The sequence below is a fragment of the Lacerta agilis genome, chromosome 12 (genome assembly GCF_009819535.1).
Source record: "Lacerta agilis isolate rLacAgi1 chromosome 12, rLacAgi1.pri, whole genome shotgun sequence".
Lineage (NCBI taxonomy): Eukaryota > Metazoa > Chordata > Lepidosauria > Squamata > Lacertidae > Lacerta > Lacerta agilis.
The window spans coordinates 24,989,638-25,016,211 of record NC_046323.1 but is presented as its reverse complement, the minus strand read 5'-3'; the positions used below and the strand labels follow the sequence as shown (position 1 = coordinate 25,016,211).

At 42.8% G+C, this 26,574-nt stretch overlaps 1 protein-coding gene across 1 annotated transcript in view; it reads left to right on the top strand.

The window, feature by feature from the left end:
• Positions 1-26,574, top strand: part of HDAC9 (histone deacetylase 9) — a 416,015-nt gene that overhangs the window by 134,547 nt on the left and 254,894 nt on the right. Inside the window, 1 exon segment of the mRNA XM_033164888.1 lies at positions 17,335-17,397. Within this exon segment, the coding sequence (XP_033020779.1) occupies positions 17,335-17,397 (63 nt within the window).

Genomic DNA, 26,574 nt, shown 5'->3' with positions numbered 1-26,574 from the left:
CAAAAAGACTTGCTTGAATTTGTACTAAATAAATTGAAGGTTGGCATTGGCATTGCGAGGCTCTGTCCGAGTCCTAGAGTCCTCCCCTGCTTGCACAATAAAAGGAATTAGTGTGAATACTCTAGATTTCTTCCACATTCTCCAGTGCACCTGTGTTTTGTTCCTAGTTTTGCCCCGGAACAGTTTCCAGTGCAGTTTGCTCACTAAGATTGTGTACACACTATATCTTTAGAACACACACACACACACACACACACACACAAAATTCTGGGCACTGTGGTTTGTTAATAGTTGCTGGAATTTGTAACTCTCTCAGGGGTAAACTACAGTGTCCAGAATTCTTTGAGGGAAAGACTGTGCTTTAAATGTACTTTAAAGGTATAGTGCAGGCACCCCCAAACTTGGCCCTCCAGATGTTTTGGGACTACAATTGCCATCATCCCTGACCACTGATCCTGATAGCTAGGGATGATGGGAGTTGTAGTCTGAAAACATCTGGAGGGCCAAGTTTGGGGGTGCCTGGTATAGTGTGTGTGCAGCCTGTCTACTAATCTATTTTTAATACTTGGTGTGGGTTAAAAAGGTTACTTGGCACCCATTGAACCAACCCATGCTGGGAAATATCTGCTAAACAACATTAAAGTGAAGTCCGAAGAACATGAGTAGAGTTGAGATCTCCGGATGCAGAGCTGGAATCTGGAACACAGCCTTGTTGGTGGACTGTGTTTCTTTATCACTCCGTAGCCAACTAAGATCTGTATTTCTTGCTTTTAACTGTAGTTTTTAATAATTAGAAAGGAGCATACTGTTTCAGGGCTGTTAAAAAAAGAACACCAATTTCCTCTTTGATCTGCGCTCAGATTTACTGAATTATTATTGAGAAAGAAAAACTTGTAGTGTTGTTTTACGTGCCGATGTCTGCATTTTGCAGGAACATTTCACTGAATTGTTGCCAATGCTTGCGTTTATGGGAATATGCTGTTGTTGTTCCACTTACTTTCTACCTCTGTTTATTCTCATCCTAGTTCTTTTTCTAGTAGTGAAGGTGCTATGAAAAGGAGGGGGGGGTAAAACAATCCCTACCATTATTTTCTAAATGACATAATGCGCCACCATAATGTTGTGGCTGTGTTTTCGTTGTTGCCTATTTTTACCTGTTGCCTGTTTTCTCAAGTCTACTCTTAATTACTCCAGGATGCACTAAATGCTATGTTGCACTATATATGGCAATCTGTTACTACAGAGCAATCTCACATTATGAGAATAAGTGGTGGACATTATAGTGCCCAGGAATTTTAACCAGATGTGGGGGGATGAATTCAAAGGGGAACTTAAAAAAAACCCATACAAAATGGCATTTTAACCTTCCCTTTACATAATAAAATATGTATTTTAATAGGAAAATTTAAAGAAACTTAGCATTTAAAATTTAACTAAAAATGTCCAGCATGTGCGTTTGTGTGTGTCTATCTATCTGTAAATAACAAAAACCTGCTTAACATAAACATCCCGAATGACTGACATTGTCTCCTGCCTCTGGTTGAAAGAAAGCAAACAACAGCAGGCCAGGGATCATAACAAGCTGTGCCAATCCCATTCAGAGCTGTTTTGCTGTGCGTTAACTGTGTTGTCATAGTTGTTTCTGTGCCATCCACTATAACAGAGATGGGAAGCCCTTTTGACTTCGTGGGTCAAATGCTGAACCTGGCCCCATCTTCACAGGCCAACTTTGACAGTGGATTTTCTTGCCCATCTGTCTATCACAGGATGTCATTAGGATACTGGATGAGAGACAGGTTGGGTGTCCTCCCTATGTTCTGTTCCATTCTGTTCTGGCAGATGCATTAGTAGGAAAATAGTTCTCAGATTTCCATTTGTTATCTTCTATTTGTTTGCTGACAGTCTGAATACCAAACATTCATCAAACATTTTTCTAGTTCTTTTTAGTTCTATGGCATTGATGCACTCCAGGATTTGCCTGTAATATATAGGATCTCTGTAGTGTAGGCCAGAAGCTTCAGGGTTACTACCTCTGAGGGGAACATACACAAAAACAATGGCAGAATCTGTTCACTTCTTCCTGTCACTAGATGAGGAACATGACGATAGAGAAGTTCTCTATTCTGAGTCAGAAGGAGAAAAAGGACTTGGAAATGGAAATCCACTCCATTCTTTAGGATCTAGTCATCCTCGTCCCATCTCCCCAGTTGGGTCTCAGAAGAGTTCATGACAAACAGCAAGAAACATTGGGAGTCTTGCTCACAATGGTTTGAGAGTTTTTTGTTAGTAAACTGAAAAGCAATTGAATTTCTCTTCATGCCCTTTCTTTACTCTTTCATAGATATACTTTTATGTAGTTATTTTATTATTTTTAAAAGGATTTATATTGCACAAATATCTGGCTTTTCAAGGGGGCTAAAAGCAATCAGAGATCAATACAGCGACGGAAAAGCCAAACAACGTTGCCCTCAACTATTCGATCACATTTTCCAAAGTCCTCCTAAAAAGCTGGGTTTTGATCATGAGCTGGAACACAGGAAAATATTGTACTAAATTGACTTTCTGGGGTGTGAGTGGGTGGGTGTCCATGGATGTATGACATTTCACTGCTGAGACACAGTGACCAAGGAGGCCCTATATATCATGAAGCCATCCATCAGACCTGAGATGGTGGTGGGACATGGAGCGAAGTGTGTTGGTATCTATGAGACAAGGTGGTTCTTCAAGCTCTTTTCATTTCAAAAACTCAGGAGAGCAAGGGTCCATTACTGCCTTAATATTCTTCTCAAGAACATTCAATAGTGTCTTTTCTTTACTACCGAATAACAACATCCAAAGTGTTTTGTGGCACCAAGGTGCCTGTGATTAAGTGGACTCAAATCCACAAAAGCCAATAAATGTGTTTAAGGTGATACAATACTTCGTTGTTTTTGCTGCAAAAGGCTAAAATGGCTACTCCTCTGAAAACTGTTAGAGGGAAGAAGTTATGCTTTTAGTGAAAGACCCTCTCCACATTTGAACCCCCACATTTCAATATAAAACCCTAACTGCAGAGAGGCTTCTATACAAATGCCCTTGCAGCGATGATACCATGAGCAGAATCATCTAAATATTTTCTGAGCAGCTATACAAACGCACGCAACAGAAACCAGAATTTTTTCATTTATCCTCATTTTTCATTTGTTTTTCATGTAAAGAAACCTATTAAAATAACTCCATAACTTGACTCATGCAGGCGAGCCTGTCATTAACAATCCTTCCTAAGCACTTGAAATCCATCCTTTGAAAATGCAACCCGTGGTATACACAACAGTGTTTCTCTCTGTGATGAACTTCGTAAATATTTACTTTCAAATCCCCTCGGGTACTTTCCTGAGTACTTTCATACGCAATGGAACCGTCTCTACATTTAGTAACAGTAAACAATTGCATATACACATGAAAAGTTATCCTTTGACCTGTAAATGCAGATGTTCGTTTGCTTTCTAAGCAATTAACTAAAGCTCAAAATCCTACAGCTCTCTTTGGCCGAAATGAAAGAGTATCTTGTTTCTTTCCAATGATGTGCTAATAGAACATGGGAAGCTGGGGTCAGAGCAGTGGCCCCTCTAGTCTAGCTCAGAGTTGTCTATGCTCTCCAGCCGCTCTCCATAGTTTCAGGCAGCAGACCTTTCCAAGCCCTACCTGTAGACGCCAGGAATTAAAGCTGGTTCCTTCTGCATGCAAGCCATGGGCTATGCTACTGATCTGTGGCTGCTACCACCCCAGAAAGTGTATGGAGGAGCTGGGAATGGCATGTGCCTAAGGGTGGTTATATCGGCTCACCATATAATGTCCAGGTTACAGTAGAAGGGATGCCTTTGCATTAAGTCATTTTTAATTTTTGCACATGTATCTCTAAACAACTTTCCTCTGTGCTTTATCTTCCTTAGGTTCAGGGTGGACAATAGAAGCCAAAGGATGTTGGTGGTGGTTATTATTATTTATTAATTTTATGTACTGCACTTCATCTGATCATCACAGGGTGGTTTCTGGTATAAAACACCAAAACACATAACATAATAACAAACGAAACAGTAATAACAAACGAAACACTGTGACACCACATGGCGCTGTGGAGTTCTGTCTTTTGCCAATGTGATTTCCCACTTTGAGGTTTACAACGTGTTTTTCTGAAACACTTTTTTTTAATGTGTCTAGATCCAGCCCAGGATTGTTATGATAAAGAGGGGAAACTATGTGAAACATCTGCTTTTCTCACTGCCATTGTAGTGTCCAAAGGAAGAATATTCCCATCTTTCTCCCCTGCTTCCATCCTAAGACATGTATGTGTTGCATGTGGAACTTCCACGTGTCTTCAAAGGGGAGATATGGCAGCTACTGCTTTGTGTGCGTTCTGGATGCGTACAACACCATTTTGGGCTACTCTGTTGTATGATAAGCTACAACATTTATTTATTTTAACATGTGTACTTCACTTTTATATGATCAGTCATAGAGCACGTTACTGTTCCCCAGCATCATTAATATTGCAGACTCAAGCTAGATTATGTTAAAATTCCCATATGTCAAAAAGCAGTGCTTATATACAGTGCTATAATAATTATTACTAAAAGAGATAAGAAAATGCCTATAAAGGGAAATGGCTTATAGGAAAAATCAGAAAGAAATATCATGTTTTTGAACTTGAAATTGCATGTGACTCATTTTTATACAGCTTGAGAATGATGTTTTTTGTTTGTTTGTTTTTGTCCCTAAAGTTATCAACAGGGACCTTTTAAAGTCAGTTTTTACCAGGTGAAGATATTTTAGCTACTAGGCAACTGCAAATCCTGGCTTAATTTTGAATATAATAATCATTCCTCGGAGGGGAACATAACTTCAGAACTCATTTTCACAGTGATATAATAAGGACATAATTTTTCCTTAGGGATCAAGCAAGTTTGACGTAAATGTTTATTCCTACTCAGTTGTGTTATGCATTGATTTTTTTAATTCCTTGTTTATTAAGTGTAGCATTTCCTTTAATTTGAAATTTGGCTTAATCACAAATAATTGTATGTGTCACAGATGGGTGCCAGCTTGTGAACAGGGTCTCCTTTAGCAGTTTTAGTATCAGTGCTAATGGTCTCAGACTTGATGCCAGAATTACTTGAAGGCACTTAGGCAGTGAATGCTGGGGGTATACGAAGCATAAAAATTGCTGTCCCTTTTGCTTTTCATACTCTTTGATTTCTGCCCCCAACATAATTGTTAGAACCCGCGCTATCAAGGAAATTTCATTTCATCGTTTTGTTTTCTTGTAATTGCATTGATTTTTTACCTTTGCTTTGCCATTGATTTCAAAGGAGCCCTATCCTGTGTTCTGTTGCTTGCAACTTCAGTGTTTTCTATCCAAATGGTGTTGGATTTGGAAACTTTGCACCCCTCCCTCAGGCAGATTGGACAAAGATGAATGTGAAAAACCAACACCAATGCCCCTCCTCCCCACATTTTTTCACATTCACTTTTATTTTTACATTTAGCTTTAAGTTAAAATAAATGATGGCACATTCATTTCCTCTTTCATTTGCTTTTAAAAGAAAGTAACACTGGTGAGTCTTTCCTAACAGCAACCATTGCCTCCTTTGCCAGGAATTAGAGGATGCAGCAGTTTCCTGCACTTCAAAACAGTAATATTAAAAACTCCATGTCAATTAAAAAGTAGCTATTTTCGTATGTACCTCACTTTCTATCCTAGCCTACACGTCCCCACAATCACATGGCCAAGAAAGGAGTATTTGTTGTTGTTGTTGTTGTTGTTGTTGTTGTTGTTGTTGTTGTTATTATTTGGCCCTAGAGGTTTTCTGCAGCACAAAATTTTGAGTACTTGGCTTTGAAGTTGCAATTTAAACTGCTCTGGCTGGGAAAGTATGACTGCTCTGATAATACATTTCCTTAAAATGTTGGTTCTAGACACTATAAAAGGCAGAATACCTGGGTAGAGAAATCAGCCCATTCCTATGCAGTGCATTTTCAAATGGTCTGTATCTTTATCCGCCATTCCAGTTCATATTACTTAGCTTTGCCCACCTTTTAAAATCTAAACAGTATAATAAAAGAAAGAATTCCATTGTTGTTGGCAGCAGACTTCCTAGATTTGTGTTCAGCTCAGAGAATTGCTGTCTGCACTGGCTTCCAGTTTGCAGAATTATGGCCCCCCAGAGCTTTTAAGGTTGTGCCATTTAGAAGAGCCTTACAAGGTGTTCTTCAACAAAGGGTTTAGCTAGAGTGAAACACTTCAGATATGTATACTTACAACAGGACAGTTTTATGAGAGGCATGGCATCATACATGTGTCCTGAAACAGGGACACTTATTCGGCTACCAGAGGTATATTGCTCTTTAAACATAGACACTGCTATAAGTTAATTATGTGTGGCCAACAAGCTGGATCCTACACGTTTTTTTGGGGGGGGGGAATCTCAGCTGTGTTTTAAAGTCATACCTTGGTTTGCAAATACAAATTTGACAATACGATGGCAAAACTGTTCAATATATGTTGTACGCCTAGTTGCAATAATGTCCACATTCAGGGTACCTACAAACTAAGGATCGGAAAATTACTTTTGGAGCACCTCCCCGCCTCTCCCCAAAAAGTTGTAGTCAGAGCTATAAGTATGAATCCATGGCTTTGGGCTTTCTGTACTTTATCCGATAAAGTGAACAATGGAAAGGAAATCACAATGAGATTGCATGAGTAGAAGGAAGATAAAACAACCAACACTTCCTCTCTTCTGTGCACCCCCTAAACACTCTCTACAGGGTTGGGGCTCATGAACTGCATGAGTGGGAATTTGCACCAAAGCCAGTGGAGGTATTTCACGCAAGGTGCCTCTGCTAGACATTGGAGGGTTTCCCCTTCTTTCATCAGCCTTCCACAGGCTGTTCAGGAAGACACCCTGACCCTCCACAGAGGTTATGGGGGGGCACAGGGGCTGAAAGGGAAGGAGAGAAATAACGAATAGATGCTATTTAAATCAGGTTTAGTTTACTGCTGAGCACCACAATAACAAAGCCCTTAGAGGCGTAGTTTGCATCGATCTGGGGCAGGAGGGTTCATTCACTAAAATAATCATTAACAGTGCCATATCTTCTCAGGAGCAAGGAAATTACAGGCTGCATGCAGTCTCAATCCCACTCTCTTGGGAGTAAGCCCCGCTGAATTCCATAGCACTTACTTCTGAGTAGACACAGTTAGAATTTCACTGTTAGACGTGAGTGCGTTCTGTCGGATCGTGCCCCTTGATGTTTACTATGCCTGCCTTTAAAATTGTGTGCATAGACAAATATTAGCAGAGCAAAACATTGCGAACCACCGATATTCATTCGCGTTTGCTAGTAATAAAAGAAGCTATTCTACACTGCTAATACATTGGTTTTGCTAAAAAGTTCCATGAGCAATGAATTCCTGCCGTGACACTATTACAATAAAATTTGCCTTCAGAGGCTTCATTAGCACTTGAAGCAGCAATAAGCTGTGCACCAGCTCTGCATAATAGACCTCTTTATTGTGGTAGATTTAGAAGGAAACTAACAATTACCTTGTCAGCTCTTGTCTCCAGGTGGCACAATAAAACACTTGGATCTTGTAGCTTTACTATTCAGGGATATTTATTTATAACCCCTTTCACAAAAGAATTAATATTTATTTCTATCCTCACATATAAATATATTTTCAGCCAGTCTAACTTGCCCTGTGGAATGAGTTTTATTGCAGTTTTGAAACTAGCTTATAGTTGGGATATATATATATATATTGCTATGAGTTACATAGAAGCAATCTGCATTTTCAGAATACAAGTCCTGCTACAGAGAATGATGGGAAATGGAGAAATAAAAATGCTGGGTTTGGGAGCGGGGCAGTGAGCAGCAGTGGCCTAATAATTCCATACTATACGACCCCCTGTGCAAGCACAGCAGCGCTTTTGTGCCCAATATTCCCAGTTCTAGAGGACTAACCATAGCGTCCAGCTTTTCTCACAGGTGAAGGAGGGCAGTGAAGTTGCGTCAAAGTGTGGATTTAGGTAAGATGGAAGAAAGCATTCCAGGAGCGTAGGAGACCCCCTTTAAAATGTGTCCTGCTTTTTATAGCTTATGCGAGGTAGGGCAATCACTGACTCAGAGGCTGCCCACCTTTTGAGGCCAATGGGCAGATTTGGAATGTTGAGAAAGTATTGTGGGCACCAAAAGGGGACAAGGCCTAACAAAATAGCTTCAGGGTACGTTTGTTGAATAGCCCGAAATGGCTGCCACATATAAAAGAGCAGAGAGAGAGACAGGAACACAAAACGGTGCGCAGTTACGCCCCTCATCAGTCATGTCACTGGAAAGAAAGGGACCTATATCAGCCACCACCATGTTCGTTCACAAAGAGAAGTGGTAAAGACTTTAGGACTGGCTTCAGACAATTTAAAGAAACACCTTCATCCGCATGAGCCTGCCACAAAACTTTCCTTCTGCAGTCCTGCTTTGGGCCCTTTCACCATCAGTAATGGGGTGGGTAGAGAGCCGAGACACGGCCTTTTCAGGTGTGGTGTCCCAAGATCTGGAAGTGACTCTCAAGCTCCCCTGCCTGGCTCCATCATTGCTCACTTTTGGTGGTGCAGCAAATGCCGTTTTATTTTAGGGAGTTGGGTTTTTTTTTGGAGCCCCCACCCCACAAAAGTCCTCCCTTCTGTTGTGAGGTTGTCATACTACAACCCATTTTTGTAAATAGATAATTATCAAATTTTCAAAACTGCAAGTGCCAACATTTGGACTTACTGATGTGCCCCTCTAGCCATCCTATTTTACAACGTATGATCAGTTGTGGCAAAAAACCCTTTACTCCCTTCCCAGGTAGCTAAAGTTGTAGAGTTCAAGTTTCAGTCTGCAGTGGGCTTTCTATAACCTTGGAACCTTGGCATTTTCTTTAAATCAGGCAAGGAGGAAATTGCAGCACTATTTATCACATGTGGAAAGGAAAACATTTGGAGAGATTCCTGAGATGCGATGTAATGCTTCTTGCCAGCGTTCTTCTCCACATCCTGAGCAGCATGCCTGTAGAGCTCAGCACGAGAGTAGCTGGAGCTGAAAGCAATAATATGCTAGGTGTCGCGTGCATACCTCTTCCATGATGCCGCAATGCTCATCTTTTTAAATAACCTACCAATTTCTTGAGTGTTTGTTTTTTAGTGAACTGGCTTGGCCACAGCACGCCTATAAGCATTAACCACTGCATATCCAAGTGCTTTTGTGGGCCTCACACGTTTATTGTTGTTACGTTAGCTATAAATGCAGGGTGAGGTGTAGGACCCAGGCTGTTAAATTCTGGGCAAAGACTGATTCAGTTCAGAGTTGTGATGTTTTCTTGTTGCTGGAGCGTGTGGGAAATGGCAGGCTCTTGTTGGTTCATAAAGAGCATTACTCCAATCAATGAGAGAATCAAGCACAAAATCATGAAGCATCCAACGTGGTCAAGCAATGGAGGAGCCAAGAGGCCTCTCAGATGGCAACCTGATCTGTTATTTCTCCCAGTGGGGTGGAAGGCCCAAGGAAGTAGCCACATTTGCTATTTGTTTGCACTTTGGTAGAGCATAAGAAGGGTCCTGTTGGATCAGACCAGTGACCCATCTAGTCCAACATCCCGTTCTCACAGTGACCAACCAGAGGCCTTGTGGGAAACTAGCAAGCAGTACAGTAATATTCTTCTTCTGCAGTATTCAGAACCTTACTGCATCCAATTGTGGAGGCAAGAACAACCATGCATGAGTTGCCATACTAACTTGAGTAACTAACTAACCATGCTCCAGTTAGTTAGTTAGTTAGTTAGTTAGTTAGTTAGTTCAGTTAGTTAGGTCCAGCACTTTGCATGTTGCTGGACTCCACTTCCCCATCATCCTTGACCATTGGCCACACAGAGGCTCATGAGAGTTGAAGTCCCAACGAAATCTGGAAGGCCACAGCTCCTCCACATCCTTGAGGAGGTAGCATGTAAGTTGTTCAGTGGGACTAATCTTGAGGAGAAGGAGAAGCAATTTCTTGCTTCAAAGCCACCTCAACCTAATTGTCACTGCTAGGAAATCAGCCTGCTAGGAAAAGCAGGATTCCATAACCAGAGGGAGTACTGTATAGCTGCATGGTATTGTATGACAGCCATCTTCAAATATCACATGGAAGATGGAGCAAGCTTGTTTTCTCCTGCTCTAGAACACACAACCCAGATCAATGCATTCAAGTTACAAATAAAGGAGATTCCAGCTAAACACCAGGAAGAACTTTCTAACAGTAAGAGCTCTCTGATGGTGGAACAGGCTCCCATGAGAGGTGGCAGACTCTCCTACACTGGATGTTTTTAAGCAGAGTTTCGATAGCTGTCTGTCATAGATGCTTTAGTTGAGATTGCTGCATTGCAGAGGGTTGCACTAGATGACTCTTAGGGTCCCTTCCAACTCTACAATTCTATAATCGCTGCTCCTACTAGGGAGGGGCATCTTTGCCCATTTTGGTGTATTTTTTATTTATTGAATTCATATACCGCCCTATATCCGGAGGTCTCAGGGCAGTTTCTCATTTTTCTCAATCCTGAATTCAGTTTTCCACATTTCCACAGCAATTTCTGTGTTGTTGTTGTTGTTGTTGTTTAAAAAAACAACCCTCGTGCAAATATGGCTACATTTCTCTGAATTAACACATATTGGTATGCAGTTTTGACTAATAAACCTATTTTTGCAAACAGTGGTTTTCTTCTGTATGTTATTTTCACAAATACACACTTTTTGTGCACATTTTCGTCTACTGTATGCATTTCTGTACATGTTGGTTGGTTGAAGAACTGCATCACAAAATTCAGAGAAGTGCAGATTTCAAAGGATATCCAGTACATAGTGGAGCTGCAGCACTCACCAGACCTCCCTCTGCCTACATTACTGCTGCATACTGGGACAGAGAGCGGGAGTGGTGCGAATGTGCCAAGAGGAGTGCCAGATTGGCTCCACTGTCATGTTTGCAGTGTGCTGACCTCACCACTGCCTTCCCCACCTCCTTTTCTGTACCAGCATGTAGCAGTGATGCTGCTGAAAGGAGGTCAGGTGAGTTGCACAATTCCACCACGCCATCGTCTAATGGGGGACAGCTCTTCCTTGGTTTGTGTGTTGATACGAAAAGTATGAATAAGGCCGCTTCTCTTGCAAAGAGGGTTCAGAGATGGATATGTCCTCTGGGACCTTTCCTGTCCCCCCACTGCTGTCAAACTCATTGTGTGCATTGCTGCACTTCACCTGTTAGAAAAAAAGTGCAAGGTAGCTCGCTGTTCCAACTCTGTACCATTCTATTATTTTTGCACCATGTTATTTTCCCTTGCAGAGCAAATGAATCATGCAAACTAGCCACAAATTCCCCAAAGATAAAAATACCTTGAAGTATTTCAGTGTGAAAAGGGGAGGTAATAACAGCAGGTTAGTAATTATCCTAGCAGGTCAAATGATGCAGAAAATCTCACACGCTCAAATATCCTTTGGAGACACAGCTAGTCTCAGAGCTGTTTAACACTGTCTCCCCACCCCCACCCCTCTCCCCAATCCTCTAATTCAGGTTTGATTACTCTAGTCTGCCATGTCAAGGTTATTGAATGATTTGTAATTTCAGTTGCTTACATGTCTTTTATTTCTTATACAGAGCAGGCTACAATTTAGGCTTAGTTTATCCTTAAAATAACTCCATGATAAGCTGAAAGGTGAGATGAATTGCTCAAAGCGACCCAGTAAGCTTCATGGATGAGCAGAGGTTTGAAAGTTACTTGAAAGTCAAAAGTCTGCTGAAAAATAATCTTACAGAAATCATTGTTGAGACCATGTGTTATGTTCATGAATAAGCATGTATAAAATGTTACTGAAAACTTTTCAGCATCAGATACACAGGTTGCTAGCTTATCAAGTATCAACAAATCTGGAAAACAAATCACGAGGCCATTTTTTTTTAAGAGGATGGCCATCCAATTCTATGCTCTAGAATTTGTGGTTCAATTTACCATTCAGTTCCCACCTGCAGGCATGTATGCCTCATTTGGAGCAGGCCTCTCTTACCTGACTGTGCCTTGGAAAGGACGAGAGCTGAGTAAAGCTGAGAGATTGGTATCAACTTGAGCTGCCATCTGAAGCCTCACACCGCCACGATGCCAGACCTGCCCCATTTTTCTGGTTCTTGGGAAGGGTTTGTTAGCCTGCTAATAGTTTAAAGTTGGCTGCCAAAGGACAGTAGCATCTAACATGAGGTACAACGATGTTTTTAGGCCCATGGACACAACCTAAATTTGTGAGCAAGTGCTATGGGCATCACACCTTCCATTTAATTCTCCCTCCTCTCCTTCCACCCACAGATCAGCCCTCGCCACAGAGAGACACACAGAGAGAACCCACACATAAACATCCCCCCCAGGAGTACTGGGATCCAGTAGAATTAATCCAAGGCTTGAAAAGGACATAGAGCTGAAATAAGTGGGAAAGAGTGTCACTTTTCCAGCTTCCTTCCTCAGGTCTATGTAATTTTCAAGGGGGGGAAAGGGTAAGCACCCTCACCACTTACAGATCCTCCCAAAGTGTCCCTATTTTCCAAGGACGTCCCTGATATGGAGAAGCTGCCCTGGTTTCTGATTTGATCCCAGAATGTTCCACTTTTCCTTAGGGTGTCCCTATTTTCATTGGAGAAATGTTGGAGGGTATGGAGTTATCCAACCCCCGAATCGTCTGAAGGGAATCCTGTATAGGGAAGGTTTTTTTAATGCTTTATCATGTATTTATATATATTGGAAGCTGCCCAGAGTGGCTGGGGCAAACCAGTAAGATGTGTCGGGTATACCTTAAATAGTAAAAATTTCTATTATGGAACGGGACGTCCCTATTTTCATTGGAGAAACGTTGAAGGGTATGCACTTATGGCCTAGGGACTTAAAGACTCAGTGAGCACCAGGGAAAGACCTTGAGTGCTCTTGCACTAATGGGAATCACATTAGTGACATTTGGCAGGTAGATGGTAACAGAGTAGCATAACCTGGGTTTTGGAACTAACAATGAGTTTTGAAACTGTGCTGCCTCTTGTTTTGAGTTGATTGTTAGTTACCTGAACCTTTTGTCATGGTGGGAGACAGCAATCAAGGAAAATAAATAAAGCTGGCTTCCCCTTTGCTAGCTCACCTTCGTTTCCTGCAAATCCAAATGCACAGCCCATTGAGAAGATCTTCTGAATAGGTTTCACTTAAATTAATGGGTGCAGCACAAAGACACAACTAGATTTTCATTTCTATCAGTGGGGGGGGGTATAGATACGCTGCTGCTGAATTGTTCCTGCTATGGATAGCCATGCTCTGTAATTTTCCTGTGTTCCACATTAGAACATAGAGATTAGGTGCCACTCACACCCAGCGAGAGGACACAGTGACATTTTAGATTATCTTGACGTCACTAGAAAGAGTGATCCATACAGTTTGGTCACTTTGCTCTGCTTCATATTGATTTGTGAGCAACCACGCATGAGAAGAAACTTGTAAACAAGAGAGCTTTATTTATTCAAGTCTGTCCCACTAATTATTGTTAAATACAGTAATGGTGATTTCAGGCAATATTTAAAAATGATTGGTTTGAGATGCATTTGTGGAGAGTGATTACATGTCTCTTGCATTTTGACCAGCTATGCTTTTCTACATTATTTGCAACACATTGTAGGATTGAAAAACCCACTAGTGAAAATCCCACCCATGTACCAAAAGGCATAAATATGGATATTGTTAAATCAGGCACCTGCCATGTAAGCAGGGCTACAGTCCCTTATATTGTGCTTAGGATAGCTGCCTTCATGCACCTACAATTTCCCCTGGTCTTTCAGCCCTAGCCCTCTTCCTTTGCTATCCAGTCAGCAGTGGTGCTGGGTTTTGCTCATGTTTTCACCCATAATTACCTCACTCTTGATTCTCTCTCTCTCTTTGATATTGTTGTTGTTGTTGTTGTTGTTGTTGTTGTTGTTGTTATTGCTTGTAATTTGTTTGGAAGAAACAAATTTTGAAAACTGATTTGCACATAATGCTATCCTTTGCTAAGTGAGGCCCCATTGGCCTTTTACATGTAAAGCATTAGTGTGCCACTATAAACAGTCATGGTTTTCCCAGTAGTAATGTATGGAAGTGAGAGCTGGACCATAAAGAAGGCTGATCGCCAAAGAATTGATGCTTTTGAATTATGGTGCTGGAGGAGACTCTTGAGAGTCCCATGGACTGCAAGAAGATCAAACATATCCATCCTTAAAGAAATCAGCCCTGAGTGCTCACTGGAAGGGCAGATCCTGAAGTTGAGGCTGCAATACTTTGGCCACCTCATGAGAAGAGAAGACTCCCTGGAAAAGACCCTGATGTTGGGAAAGATGGATGGCACAAGGAGAAGGGGACGACAGAGGATGAGATGGTTGGACAGTGTTCTCGAAGCGACTGGCATGAGTTTGGCCAAACTGCAGGAGGCAGTGGAGGATAGGCGTGTCTGGCGTGCTCTGGTCCATGGGGTCACGAAGAGTCGGACACGACTGAACGACTGAACAACATAAACAGTCATAGCTTTCCCCCACCCCCACCCCCCAAAGCATCCTGGGAGCTGTAGTTTGCTAAGGGTGCTGAAAATTGCTTTGTTGTTGTTTAGTTGTTCCCCTCACAGAGCTACAATTCGTGCAGTGGCTTAATCAATCCCTCTCCCTAAGGAATGATGACTGTTCAAAGGGCTTTAAATCCTGCTTTAAATGTGTACTGCAGATGAGGCCTGAGTCTACGATAGGAATGGGAGACTCTCCAGGTGATATTGCGATTAGCTCTCATTCACTCCAACCTGGAGGCCCGGTGGTCAGGGAATTGTAGCCCAACAACATATGGAGAAACCATCCATCATGGACTGAGTTTGGGAACTGTTGCCTGGCAACTGGCAACTGAAAACTGGCATGAAAGGGAAGTCTGCTTCCATCATGGCTGAGGAGGATCCAACAGCTCACCCCACTCCTTTGCCTCAGAGGAGTCTTTTGTGAGAGATGCTGTCTGGTATGCTGTCACGAAGAACAAAGACAAGAGCCTGAATAATCCTGGTTCCGTATAGACACGCTGTGTGATAAAAAATTTTAGGTTGTCATTCCTGTCCCAGAATTGAGTAGGGTTTTGTTTGGAGGACCTTGCGTAAGCTACTTTGAGAAGCTCTCGGAGCTATAAAGCAGGAAAGAAATACTCCAGATAAATGAATAAAGTACTGAATGATACCTTTGTGACCATTCTTGAGTGTGTATGCAGCAAACTGGAATACAATTGTTTGACATGAGGAAAAGGCTGTGGAGAGCAAGAGATACGGGAACCATGGCTTTCCTCCGGATGCGCAGTTGGCACCACTGAATGCAGGCTGGACTGCACCCAGCTTTATCCAAATGTGTAGGCAGGTGCACAAAAATGTAAGCAGGGAACCAGGTCCTTTCTAAGTATAAGTAGATGCCAAAGCAAAAAGCATATTGTCACACACACATAATTCAGAATGAAGGCAACGAGACTTTGAGTGATGCACGTGACAACCACACACTTTCTTTTGTTATCTGCTGCTTCACATTTGCTTAGATGGTCTCGTATCCCCACTTGGCTTCTGTACCTCTCCCTGCAGTGTAAACCATGAGTAGCTCTGAAAGACAGGATGAGGCGTTCCAGTGTGTATACCTTTAAACATTGCTATGCGACTCTGGAAGCAGCTATTTTAAGACAACACTTCCTTTTATATTTAGAGCGCTCTGCAGTATAAATTGTTTAGCACTTCCCTCCTCTCAGATGGAGGGGTATTGTAGCTTGCAGTGCTTAACACGCTGTGCTGCAGCTGAAAACTGACATTAAGGAGAACAATCTATTCAGAAATCAAAGTGCAATTCCTCGTTGGATGTGCTTTCCCTTCCCTGGGGAGTGGGGCGCAGCAGGGTGGGTGGGTGTGATGGCTTTCAGCTGGCTTATTTTTTTGGGGGGGGGGTGTTTCTTTCTTTGTTGTCAGTTGCCTGTACATCTTGCAACTGAGCGGCGATATAGTAGGGCTCCAGCCAACTCTCTGCAACGCAGCCAGAGAAGCAGGCAACAAAAATAGGTTTGCTACGCGTGGGAGAAGCAGAAGCCGCACTATGAGCAGAAGCTTCCACGGTATTATTTTAGACCCAGCACGGACCTGTTCCCCTTTTGCTCTCTTGTCAAAAGATGACACATGGTCCACTCAAAAAGGAGCGAGGGCATCAAAAACACAGTCGAAACGCAGGTCTCTCTCCATCACACATAAACACGCAGGGAGGCACAGTAACATAAGCACATAATACAGACAGAGGCAGGTTTGGCATTAGGACAAGGTAATCGCTTTGGAGGGGATCACGCTGGAGACCTGCAGCTTTTTCTTTAAAAAAAGAAAAAAGAAAAAAGACAGGGACTGGCCAGCTGGGTGAGCTGAGGTATTTTTAAATGCATTCATGCAGGCTCCAATCATCTGGCCATGCTTGACCTATTTTTGGCTCAGGCCAGCCATTGTTCTATTTCTGTTGCCTGTGGGCCAGGCTGTTGTTGATCCGTATGCAAATGAGCTCTCACAAGCTCTGGCCAACTTTGCACAGAGAGAGAGAGAGAGGCAGGCAGGCAGGCAGGCAGGCAATCAAAGAGGAGGAGGAGGAGGAGGAAGAGGACCCAGAGACAGAATCACTTGCCAGGGTTGGGAGTAATTGAAACTTAAACCCCTGGGGAGTCAAGTCCCTAGAAACTGTGCTTGCTTGTTTTTGTTTTTAAGTGGTTTTATTTCTCTCACTCGACTCCCAAGAATAACCTGAGGGAGAAATATATCCCGCCTCCACCTGCTTTTGGCTTCCAGAGCACAGCTAACACAACTAGAGAGGTGCATAATAATCAACAGTTTTATTTTACCGGTATTTTATTTATTAAAAATACCTGTGTATCATTGTGCCTTAAGCTTCTGCGGCAGGGTAAAATGGTTTTTAAACTGGGTTGCTGTCATAGTTGATGCTTTAGGAAACCGTGTGTATAGAAATATTTCATTTGTACGTATACATATGCACATGCTGGTAATTTAGTGCCATTTAGTATTCTTTTTGGTTTGGGTTTTTTTATTTAAAAAAACCCACTCATCATGGGGAGGAGGAAGCAGGAGCAGAAGGGGTCGTTTCCAACGCCTCTGAACGGTTGATGATGAATCTTTCATGTAGCAGAAGTGCAGTCTGATTGGAATATGCTGCAGACAATTTACGAGAGTGAATCGTGTTTTTCCTCAGATGGAGTTTCGGGATGTGACCAGCTCTTGGCTCAGCAAAGAATGCACAGCATGATCAGCTCAGGTAAGAAGCTCTTTGCTGACTCAGCTTCTCGATCTGATAGATAGTTGCATATGTGTGTGTGTGTGACACAGTGTGTGTCTCCGTGTATAATATATGCATGCATGTATTATATAGCCACACACACATACACAGAACCTGTCAAGAATTTGTTGCTGAGTTCTGCATCTGCATCTTTCGTTTATATCCCGCTCCTTGTTCAGCTAAGAGTTCCGCCACAGTATTACTTCCGAGATATTCCTCTGTTGCTGTTTTGTGGCTTGTGTTTTCTTACCCCTCTGGGAATGCTAGTTTCCAAGCGAAAGAAAGTAATTTTCTTTTCTTTTGCATTTTCCTGTCTTGCTTACAGTGGGGCTTGAGGGGGTGGTTGTATTATGAAGCATTTTTGTTTGGAAGTAAGACTGCACTCCTAACCACAGTAAGACAGCCATCTGAACCAGTGAGGCTTAGGGTTGTGGTAGCTGTTTGCAATCCTAAAAATTGATTTCCTGTACAGGCTCAGACCTCTAATGCAGTTGCTAGGACTACTCAGGTTTTATCAGCATTTGGGGGGGGGGGTAGTGGAATTTGCCAGTAGACAACAGCTCAGAATTGGAAGATGGAACTCATCCTATCTGGTGCAAATAGGCTTCAAGCTCTCTTCTGTAATATTATCTCTGAAAATCACAGACAATGAAAGATTTCTGCTAGCATGCTTTTCTGATTCCCTGGCGGTGCCTTGTAAGCTTAGTTCTAAAGTGCATCTGTTTGTACCAGATTTGTAGTTCCTTTCCATGGCTTGAAACATATTTGGGAACATTGAAGTGAAAGTTAGATGCGATGACTCGCTGAAAGTATCTAGTGAACAGGTGTTTTAAAGATGCAGTTACCAAATTGTTGAAACTAGCCCATCTCCAGGTTTAGAAGCTCTCCTGGCTATTGTAATCACCTTTTTTGCAATGCATGGTATGTGAAAACCACAGAAGCTGATGAGGCCATAGGAAAATCACATTTATTAGTGTTTTCGGACACATATTTTAATAAATTGAGAAATACATAAATGCTCCCGAATACAAGTCACAGTACTTGCTTCGCACTGTGTGGTGCTACAGTGGCACAGTACTGATTCTTAAATCACAATGAAGTTTTTCGTTTTCATGCCTGAACTCCAGATTTTCCTTTCATTCATGTTAAATTGTGTAAGGCTTGCTCATCTGAAATGTCTGATCAGTTGCATAATCTTATTCAAGCCTTCAAGTGGCTGCAGCCATAATTAATGGAGAGGAAACAAATGTTTGGTTGACTGCCTGCCCATTACAATGTCCATACTCCCAGGGCACCTGTTGATCTCTGGGATTTTATGATATAGGATATGTGATAATCTGTTGCTCTTCCTGTTTTATATGTAAAACTTAGCATAGCGATGGAATCTCATGGGTATGGTCAGTTGGGCAGTTTGAGCAAGAACTGTAGGAAGCATGCTGTAGTGAGAACCCTGAAAAGCCTACACTTTTATTTCCTAATTACTCACACCTTGTTTTTGTAGGTTCAAATTATGGTTTGTGCCATGTGCATTTTTAAAGTATCCTTTTCTGTACCTTTAACTAATGCATAGCAGGTAGAAACCAGTAGCTGAAGCTTTATCCATCACTGCATCCCTATGCTAGGGAAAGGTTATACCTGTTGATTTCTGCCTGTTGGGCTTCTGTTGAAGCACCAGGACATTTCCCCATGTGAAGGTGAGCACAATGCAGTGCATGCCCTCCATTGGCCCCACAATTGTTGTTGTGTATGATGTAGATTTAAAGGAGCACCTGGATTGCTGAGGGTGCAGGTTCCTTGGGTGCACGGCTGCCCATCTCCTCTTCAAAGGTTGTGGTGAGAATTGTTGTGTGGATAGTAATTAATAGCAAAAAGAGGGGGGTGCCTGTCGTTGCTCAGTGGTAGAATGTCTGCTTTGCATGCAGGAAGTCCCAGGTTCAATCCCTGACATCTCTGGATAGAGCTGGGGAAGACTCCTGCCTGGAACCAGGAAAAGCTGCTGCCAGTCAGTGTAAACAGTACTAAGCTAGATGTGCCAATGCACTGACTGTATAGGGAGCAATGTTTCTATATTTAATTGGGGATGGGGTGGGTTGGCATTTCGAAAACTAAATTGGGTACATGGGCATTTTGGGACCCTGCGGGGCATATGGACTTGTTGGTGTGACTTGGTTTATCATAGGCTATGAAAAGTGGGTGGCTTGCCTATCAGACGGTTGGTGGTTCGAATCCCTGCAACGGGGTGAGCTCCCGTTCCTCGCTCCCTGCTCCTGCCAGCCTAGCAGTTCGAAAGCACATCAAAGTGCAAGTAGATAAATAGGTACCGCTCCAGCGGGAAGGTAAACGACATTTCCGTGCACTGCTCTGGTTTGCCAGAAGTGGCTTAGTCATGCTGGCCACATGACCCGGAAGTTGTACGCTGGCTCCCTCGGCTAATAAAGCGAGATGAGCACCGCAACCCCAGAGTCGTCCGCGACTGGGCCTAATGATCAGGGGTCCCTTTACCTTTATGAAAAGTGAGGAAAGTTGGACAGAGTTCTCCCTTAGGGATGAGCAAATTTTCAGCATTAAGACTGCACTCCTATACCCACAGGGGTGCCAGCTCCTTGGGGCCCCTATCTTTTGGGGGTGGGGGCTGCCCCCATGTCCAAAAAGTGCAGAGGCACAGTGCAGAGCCGAGCACAGTGTGGCTATAGTGGCCAGCTCCTCCTCCTGCCACAGAGGGGAAAGAGTGTTGAAGCAGCCTCCCACCAGTGGCAGTGCCAGGAGGAGACAGAGGCAGAGTAGAAGCCGTTGAAGTTTGGCTCTGCCTCTGGCTTCTCCCGAAATTGTGGACGGCACGTTGCCCCCTCCCCATCGCCCTCACAAGCTGGCGCCTCTTTATACCCACTAGGTAGAGAGTAAGTCCCACTGAACACTGTGGAACTTGCTGCTGAGCAGACATGATTAGGATTACATTGTTGGGCTCCTGTACCAAACAGATATATGGAAAAGGGACTTTGGGCAGGTGTAGCTTTTCAAACTCCTGCAGGCCTGTGACATGAGAATCAGCATCTGCCAAAATCATCTCTTCTGTACAACAGTTAAAGTTGCATGGTCTCTAAATGTTTGACCAGTGCTCTTTTACGTATTGTCATCTGCTGGAACTGCTTGACAGGATAGTAAAGTTTCTAGGTCTTTATAGCCAGCCCTTCTCTCCCTCTTGCAAGAAATATTTTAAGGGTGCGTCCATTGTGGGGTTAGAATCACAGAATCGTTGGATTGTAGAGTTGGAAGGGACCCTGACAGTCGCCTAGTCCAACCACCTGCAATGTAGAAAGATTTCACCCAACATGGGGCTCAAACCCACAACCCTGAGATTAATGCTCTACTGACTGAGTTATCCTCAAGGCCTTTGTGTCCACTTGAATAGTGCTTTTTTAAAGAGGACTTATGTCACTTGGAGGGGAAAGGAGAGTTAGGAAGGGCCATAGCTCTGTGGTAGAACAACTGGTTCAATCCCTGGCATCTCCAGGTAGAGCTAGAGTAAAACCCCTGAAGAGCTGCTGCCAGTCAGTGTTGACAGTAGATAGACCAGTGGTCTGGCTCAGTATAAGGCAACTTCTTACATTCCCTGAAGGGGAAACACATCAACAGACCAGGAGGACCTAAGAAAGAGAGGCCCTGATGGGCAAGCAGTGGTGGAGCTGGCACAGCAGGGATTTCAGGAAGGTAGATCTGGTGAAGTAAAGGGGGCCAAACAGCAAGGAAGCAGTAAGGAAGCAGTGGCGTGAAAACAACAAGGCCACAAGCAAGAAGAGCATGAACCTAGAGTAGGTCCCAGGGTATTCTTACTATTGGCCACTGCTACCAATTCTGCTTACACAGCTAATCAAGAACCTTCAGCCCTCATCTGGGGGAGGTCATGGCAGGAGAAAGCATGTAGAGATGGTTGCCTGGCAACTGCCAAAATGCTTGCCTGCTGTTTCTGGGTAACCGCATGCTTTCTGCTTTCCCTGTCTGTCCTGGAAGAGACCCAGGCAGACATGGCGCTAAGGGCTCCAGTCTGCTCAGTGTAGAACTCATGGATTGGGTATGTGCATCCCATCTGGTCACAAGGAATTTCAAGGGACTTTGGCACATTGCCTGTGCTTTTTTGACCACAGGTGCCAGCCATTAGATCCCGCTTTTTAAAAAAAATATGTTGTGAGCAATCTAATGGATTTTTTCATGTAACGCAGACTTAAAATTCCACATGCTCCTTTACGTTCACGATGTACAGTTTGGATAGCTGGATGAGAAAGCATTGGAGCGAACCTTTTCCCCCTGACCCTGATTGTGTGGGCCTCTGGATAACAATATCTGGGCCCCAAAGCAGTACCTCTCACTTTATCTCCATGGTGACTTCCTGCCTGCCAGGCTGCTTTAAAACTTAAGTCATCCAAACCAGGCCAGTGAAAAGTTGGCAGCTTTGGTGGTGAATCCATCAACCATCAAATGCTAGGATTTATTTGGGTTTATTTGGTTCGTCTTGTTTACCTTACACGATGATTATAAACGCATTTGGTTCGAAACTAAGTTCCGCTGAAATTGGTGTGCCTTGCTTCCGTATGGGTGTGTGTTCAAAGAAATAAGCTGGTTTTCTCTTTCACATGAATAACTTCATGGCTGTGCATTGCACTCTTTTAAAAAAATATTTTTATTAAAGATTTTCTTGATTTACAACGGTAATGCAATGTCTCTCTCATATTTTTCCATATAACATTTTTACAAATCGGTTGTTTTTGTTGAGACATTAGGGAGAGAAGGGGGAGAGAGGTGGGTGGGATGGGCGGGGTAGGGTGACGATGTTTCTGTTTTACTTAATATGTGTAGTGCATTGCACTCTTTGGTGGACGATATAATTGCTTACATTGCTCTGTATCTTGTCATGTACTAAGGATGTGGGAAGGGACCAAGGGACCACAGCACAGTGGTGGTGCGTATGATTTGCAGGTAAAAAGCCCCAGGTTCCATCTCTGCCCTCTCTAGGTATGGCTGGGGAAACCCCCGAAACCCTGGAGAGCTGCTATTCGGTGTAGACAGTCCTGAGCTAGATGGACTAGTGTCCCGATTGCATAAGGAAGGTTCTCTCATGTGCATTAATTGTGGTGGATAAACAGTTCCTTTAGCCAGAAAACACAACGTGTCACATGTACACCACCTACCATCAGCCATGAAAAACAATTAGGAATTTGCACAAATGAAGTGCATGCTAAATGGGTTCTGTTTCAGTCACAAAGCCTTAAATAAATTGTACAAGCATTCCTCAGCTCAGACGACTCAATCTTAAAAAATAAAACGGAATGGGTTGGCACTGGATACACATTCACAAACTAAACTGTCACAGGAGTTTCTGAGGCTACGAGGCTCGTGAAATATTGCTGTCATTTGAAGCAGCAGTTCTAGAATTCCCTTAATTACTGCTTCCTCCATTTGCCTCCCTCTCTGTCTGCAGCGCCTATTATGAATGGGATGAACTGGAGAGGCACCAATCAGAAATCAGGTTATGAATAAGACATTCTAGAAGGGTGCTAAGTAAAGGCACCTGCGTGTTACTGTGTGATAACATGCAACCATTATTATTTTGTTTTTTTTAAAAAAAAAATCAGGTGGCAAAGTTATTCAGCAAGAAAAGAAAAATGATAGAGAGTAGCAGTTCCAACACCCGCTAGTTCAAGGATTAGAAAATGAATTTCCATCATGTTGTAAAAGATAGAGAGAGATACTAGTTTCTTTTTAAAATGTTTATTTCAAAAAGCTGCTGTGATGCACCCACTCCCCCTTAGCTCTCTCTGTCACTCACATGAACGTGTGGGATCTAAGTATAGATAGCTAGGCTCAGGATTGTTGCATCAGTGCATAGCTTAATGCAAGTTAGCAAGACCAAACAGCAGAGAAAATGGTGTGGTGGCTTGCAGCACTGTAGGAAGATGGAGTTGGCGTCCATGGCTGATACTTGTTTATTTACTGCATTGATACCCCAGCGATCCTCCAAGGAGCTCAAGGTGTTGTCATCACAACAGCCCTGTGAGGTGGGCTATTCTGAGACATTATTCAAACACTTCGTCAGAGAGTTGGAGGGTGACCAGAGTATGTGCAGATGGTTGGGTCACCAGATCAGTAGTGCACCCAGGTAATTTTAGACGCTGAACTTAATGGCCTTCTTCACTTACTTCAGTTGTAAAGCACTCCATTAGCATTTATCTCCCCTGTAGACACTGCCATTCCATGCTTTTACAGCCATTCTTACCTTCCTGATATGTCAGAACAAAAGCATTTGGCTAACCCTAATTAAAAGAGGCAGAAAAGAGTCTCTGGGCATATGCAGTTTTGCATTTTGAACTCGCTTCAGTCATAGCACCACTTATGGAGTATAAGAGGAAAATGTTGTTGTTTTTTCTTCTACCAAGGTATTATTCCAGCCTCTTTTTCAACAGGTTGGTAAACTGCCGAGCGCATATCCTTTATTCAGCTTTATTCCTTGGGTCTCAAAACTGCACATACGTTGCACATCAGGGCTGGTTCCAGAGGTTGGCAAAGACCAGCAAGGGGCCCACTGCCCTAATAGTGCTGCCCTTTTCACTTGGCACAGAATATCCAAGGTCATCAAATAGTTCTCAGATTGCATGTCTTTTTCCTCTTGCAGGTTAGCCTCCCCCCCCCCATGAGGATGCCATAACCAAGGGCCATTAAAACCTTATATGATGCACTTCTAAACATGGTGCATTATGCAAGGCTGCACATTTGTGAAACAATCTGGAGTTGTTGTTTTTCAACCCAAGTCATTCGGAGAAAGTCCCGAATGTACATGCTCCCATCACAGATATTTCCAGGTATGTGCCATTGAAACTATCCCCATTGAAGCTAAGCAGCAATGTTTATGAATGAGCATCATGTGTCCTCTCCTTTCTCAGTTACAAAAATGGTAGAAAATGTTGCTGATACAAAACACTGGGGAGTGGAAGATCCCTTAATAATGGTCTGAACTGAATACAACCTCTTTTATTGTTAACTTTATTAGCAGGAAAACTCGTATTGAAATAAAGGAAAATTTCAAGAAAAGTTTGTTATTAACATTTTATTCCCCCCCCCCAATATTCTCAAACAGGATGTGATCATTTGTTCACTGCTATAGCTTGCTAGACATATATCACAAGGCCTCTCATTGGGGAGAGTCATCTGTCTATTAATGGAACCAGGGGAAAAAAGGGTGCTGGAAGATGTGTTAAGGCATAGGGTTGATAGCAGATAACTACTGTCTCCGATAGTGGTTGCCTAGGAATATGCTCGTTTTTGTGAGTTGTGTTTTTGAATTTTATGTCGAGGAGCTGAGCTTTTTTCCATTTTTTGTTTATATGCTTTTTGTTATCTGTGCTCCAGCCTGGGATAAACTGGCTTGATGGCAACTTGATATGGCAAGTGCTAGAGGAGAGTTCATGCAGAGTTCTTCCCTTGCAACCACTTTGCTCCTCAGCAACTCATCTTGCTCAGCCTACCTGGGACTGTGTGGCCATCGGCTTGATGGATTCACTAGCCCCTTTCTGATTCATTTTCTCCTTTCCCCTCACCCTCCCACACCACCACTCCCAGCAAGAAAAAGCCCAAATGAAACAGAAAAGAAGAAACCTTCGCAAAATGACGTGTTTTGGTTGCCATAGCATATGTGTTTCTAGTAGACTGCTGCATAGATCACAGGCTGGCGAACCTATGACCCTCCAGATGTGGTTTGTATCCCTTCAGCCCAGCAAGCACAGCCCATGGGCATGGGTCATGGGAAGTTTGGTCCAGAAACATTCCCATCCCTGCTACAGGTGATTGGATTTTAGTTGAGGGCCAAAGCACGTTCTGGAGCTGTGATGAGCCGGGGGGGGGGGAGAGAATATCACCCCTCCACCCAAAAAAACCTGTTTTTGTGTGTAATTTTCCTTCAAAGGCTAATAGCAACTCCCTGCTCCCCCAACCCTTGGTGATATTTAAGTGATGGAACTGGTGTGGAGGGAAATCTGCAACTGTGGTCGAAATTAGCCCTTGCTTTTCAAAGAAGAAAATTACATTGGGAATTTCAAACATGGAACTTCGTTAAAATTTGTAGTTAGGCCCCAAGAAGCCCGGATTCCTCAGGTATGTGCACTTTAAGCAGGATGCTACCCCTCAGCATATTAAGCACCTGTGCATGTTATGGATACAAATGCACACACATTGATATTTATTACTGTACATATACCATTGAAGCGGTATACCAAATTATAGAAAGTGTTAGTTATGCAGTTACATTGCATGTTCTTCAACTGCTTGGCTGGTCCCTCATAATAAAACACCTCAAGTAAATTGGTCAGGGATAGTTGCATTTATTATCTGGATTTTTTCTCTCCATGTCTTTACATGCTCACATTGTTTTCTTTAAAGGAAAACAGAGAGAGGGAGGGAGGGAGGGAGAGACGCCCTGATGAAATAAGTTGACAGGAATTATTCTATACTGGATGCTGATCTACAGCACAGTCCTCTAGAACAGCCTGACTCCTCTGGGTCAGTTATTCTTAGCTTCGTTTATTTATATCTTATGGCATTACAGGTCTAAGATTAGTTGGTTAGGCGTTATCATACCATCTGAGTTACCTCCTAATATAACTCTACACCGGAACGATTATTTATAGAGGGAGCATTCTGTCATTTTTGAGTTATTTCTAGTAGTTTAAATAGAGAAGAGTAACAGTCAAGAAAAACCACAGATTCCTTCCTGCTGCCAGAGCAGCGCAAAGATAACTGCTTCTTGAGGGGGGCAGCGATATTGTTCCAAAACGTGTGTTGGTTGCAGATGCGACAACCCTTTTATCCCCACTGCTTTAGAGTAAAATGAGATGCCCGAGGGTATAGCTCACTCCTGCTTGGGCAGAGGAAGAAGACCAAATTGAAATCCCTTGTCACAAAGAACACAATATTCTGGCTGATGATGACAATGTGTAGAGACTTGTAAGCATGTCTCTCTCATATATATTCCTATGAAGCCTCTAAAAGTGATTTCATAGTATAAGAAATACATATGTTAAAGCAGTTGCCTGCTCTATCGATCTATCTGCATATTTTCTTTTTTACCTGACTGTAGAAAAAAAAAACCTCAAAGAGATTTACAAACAAGGT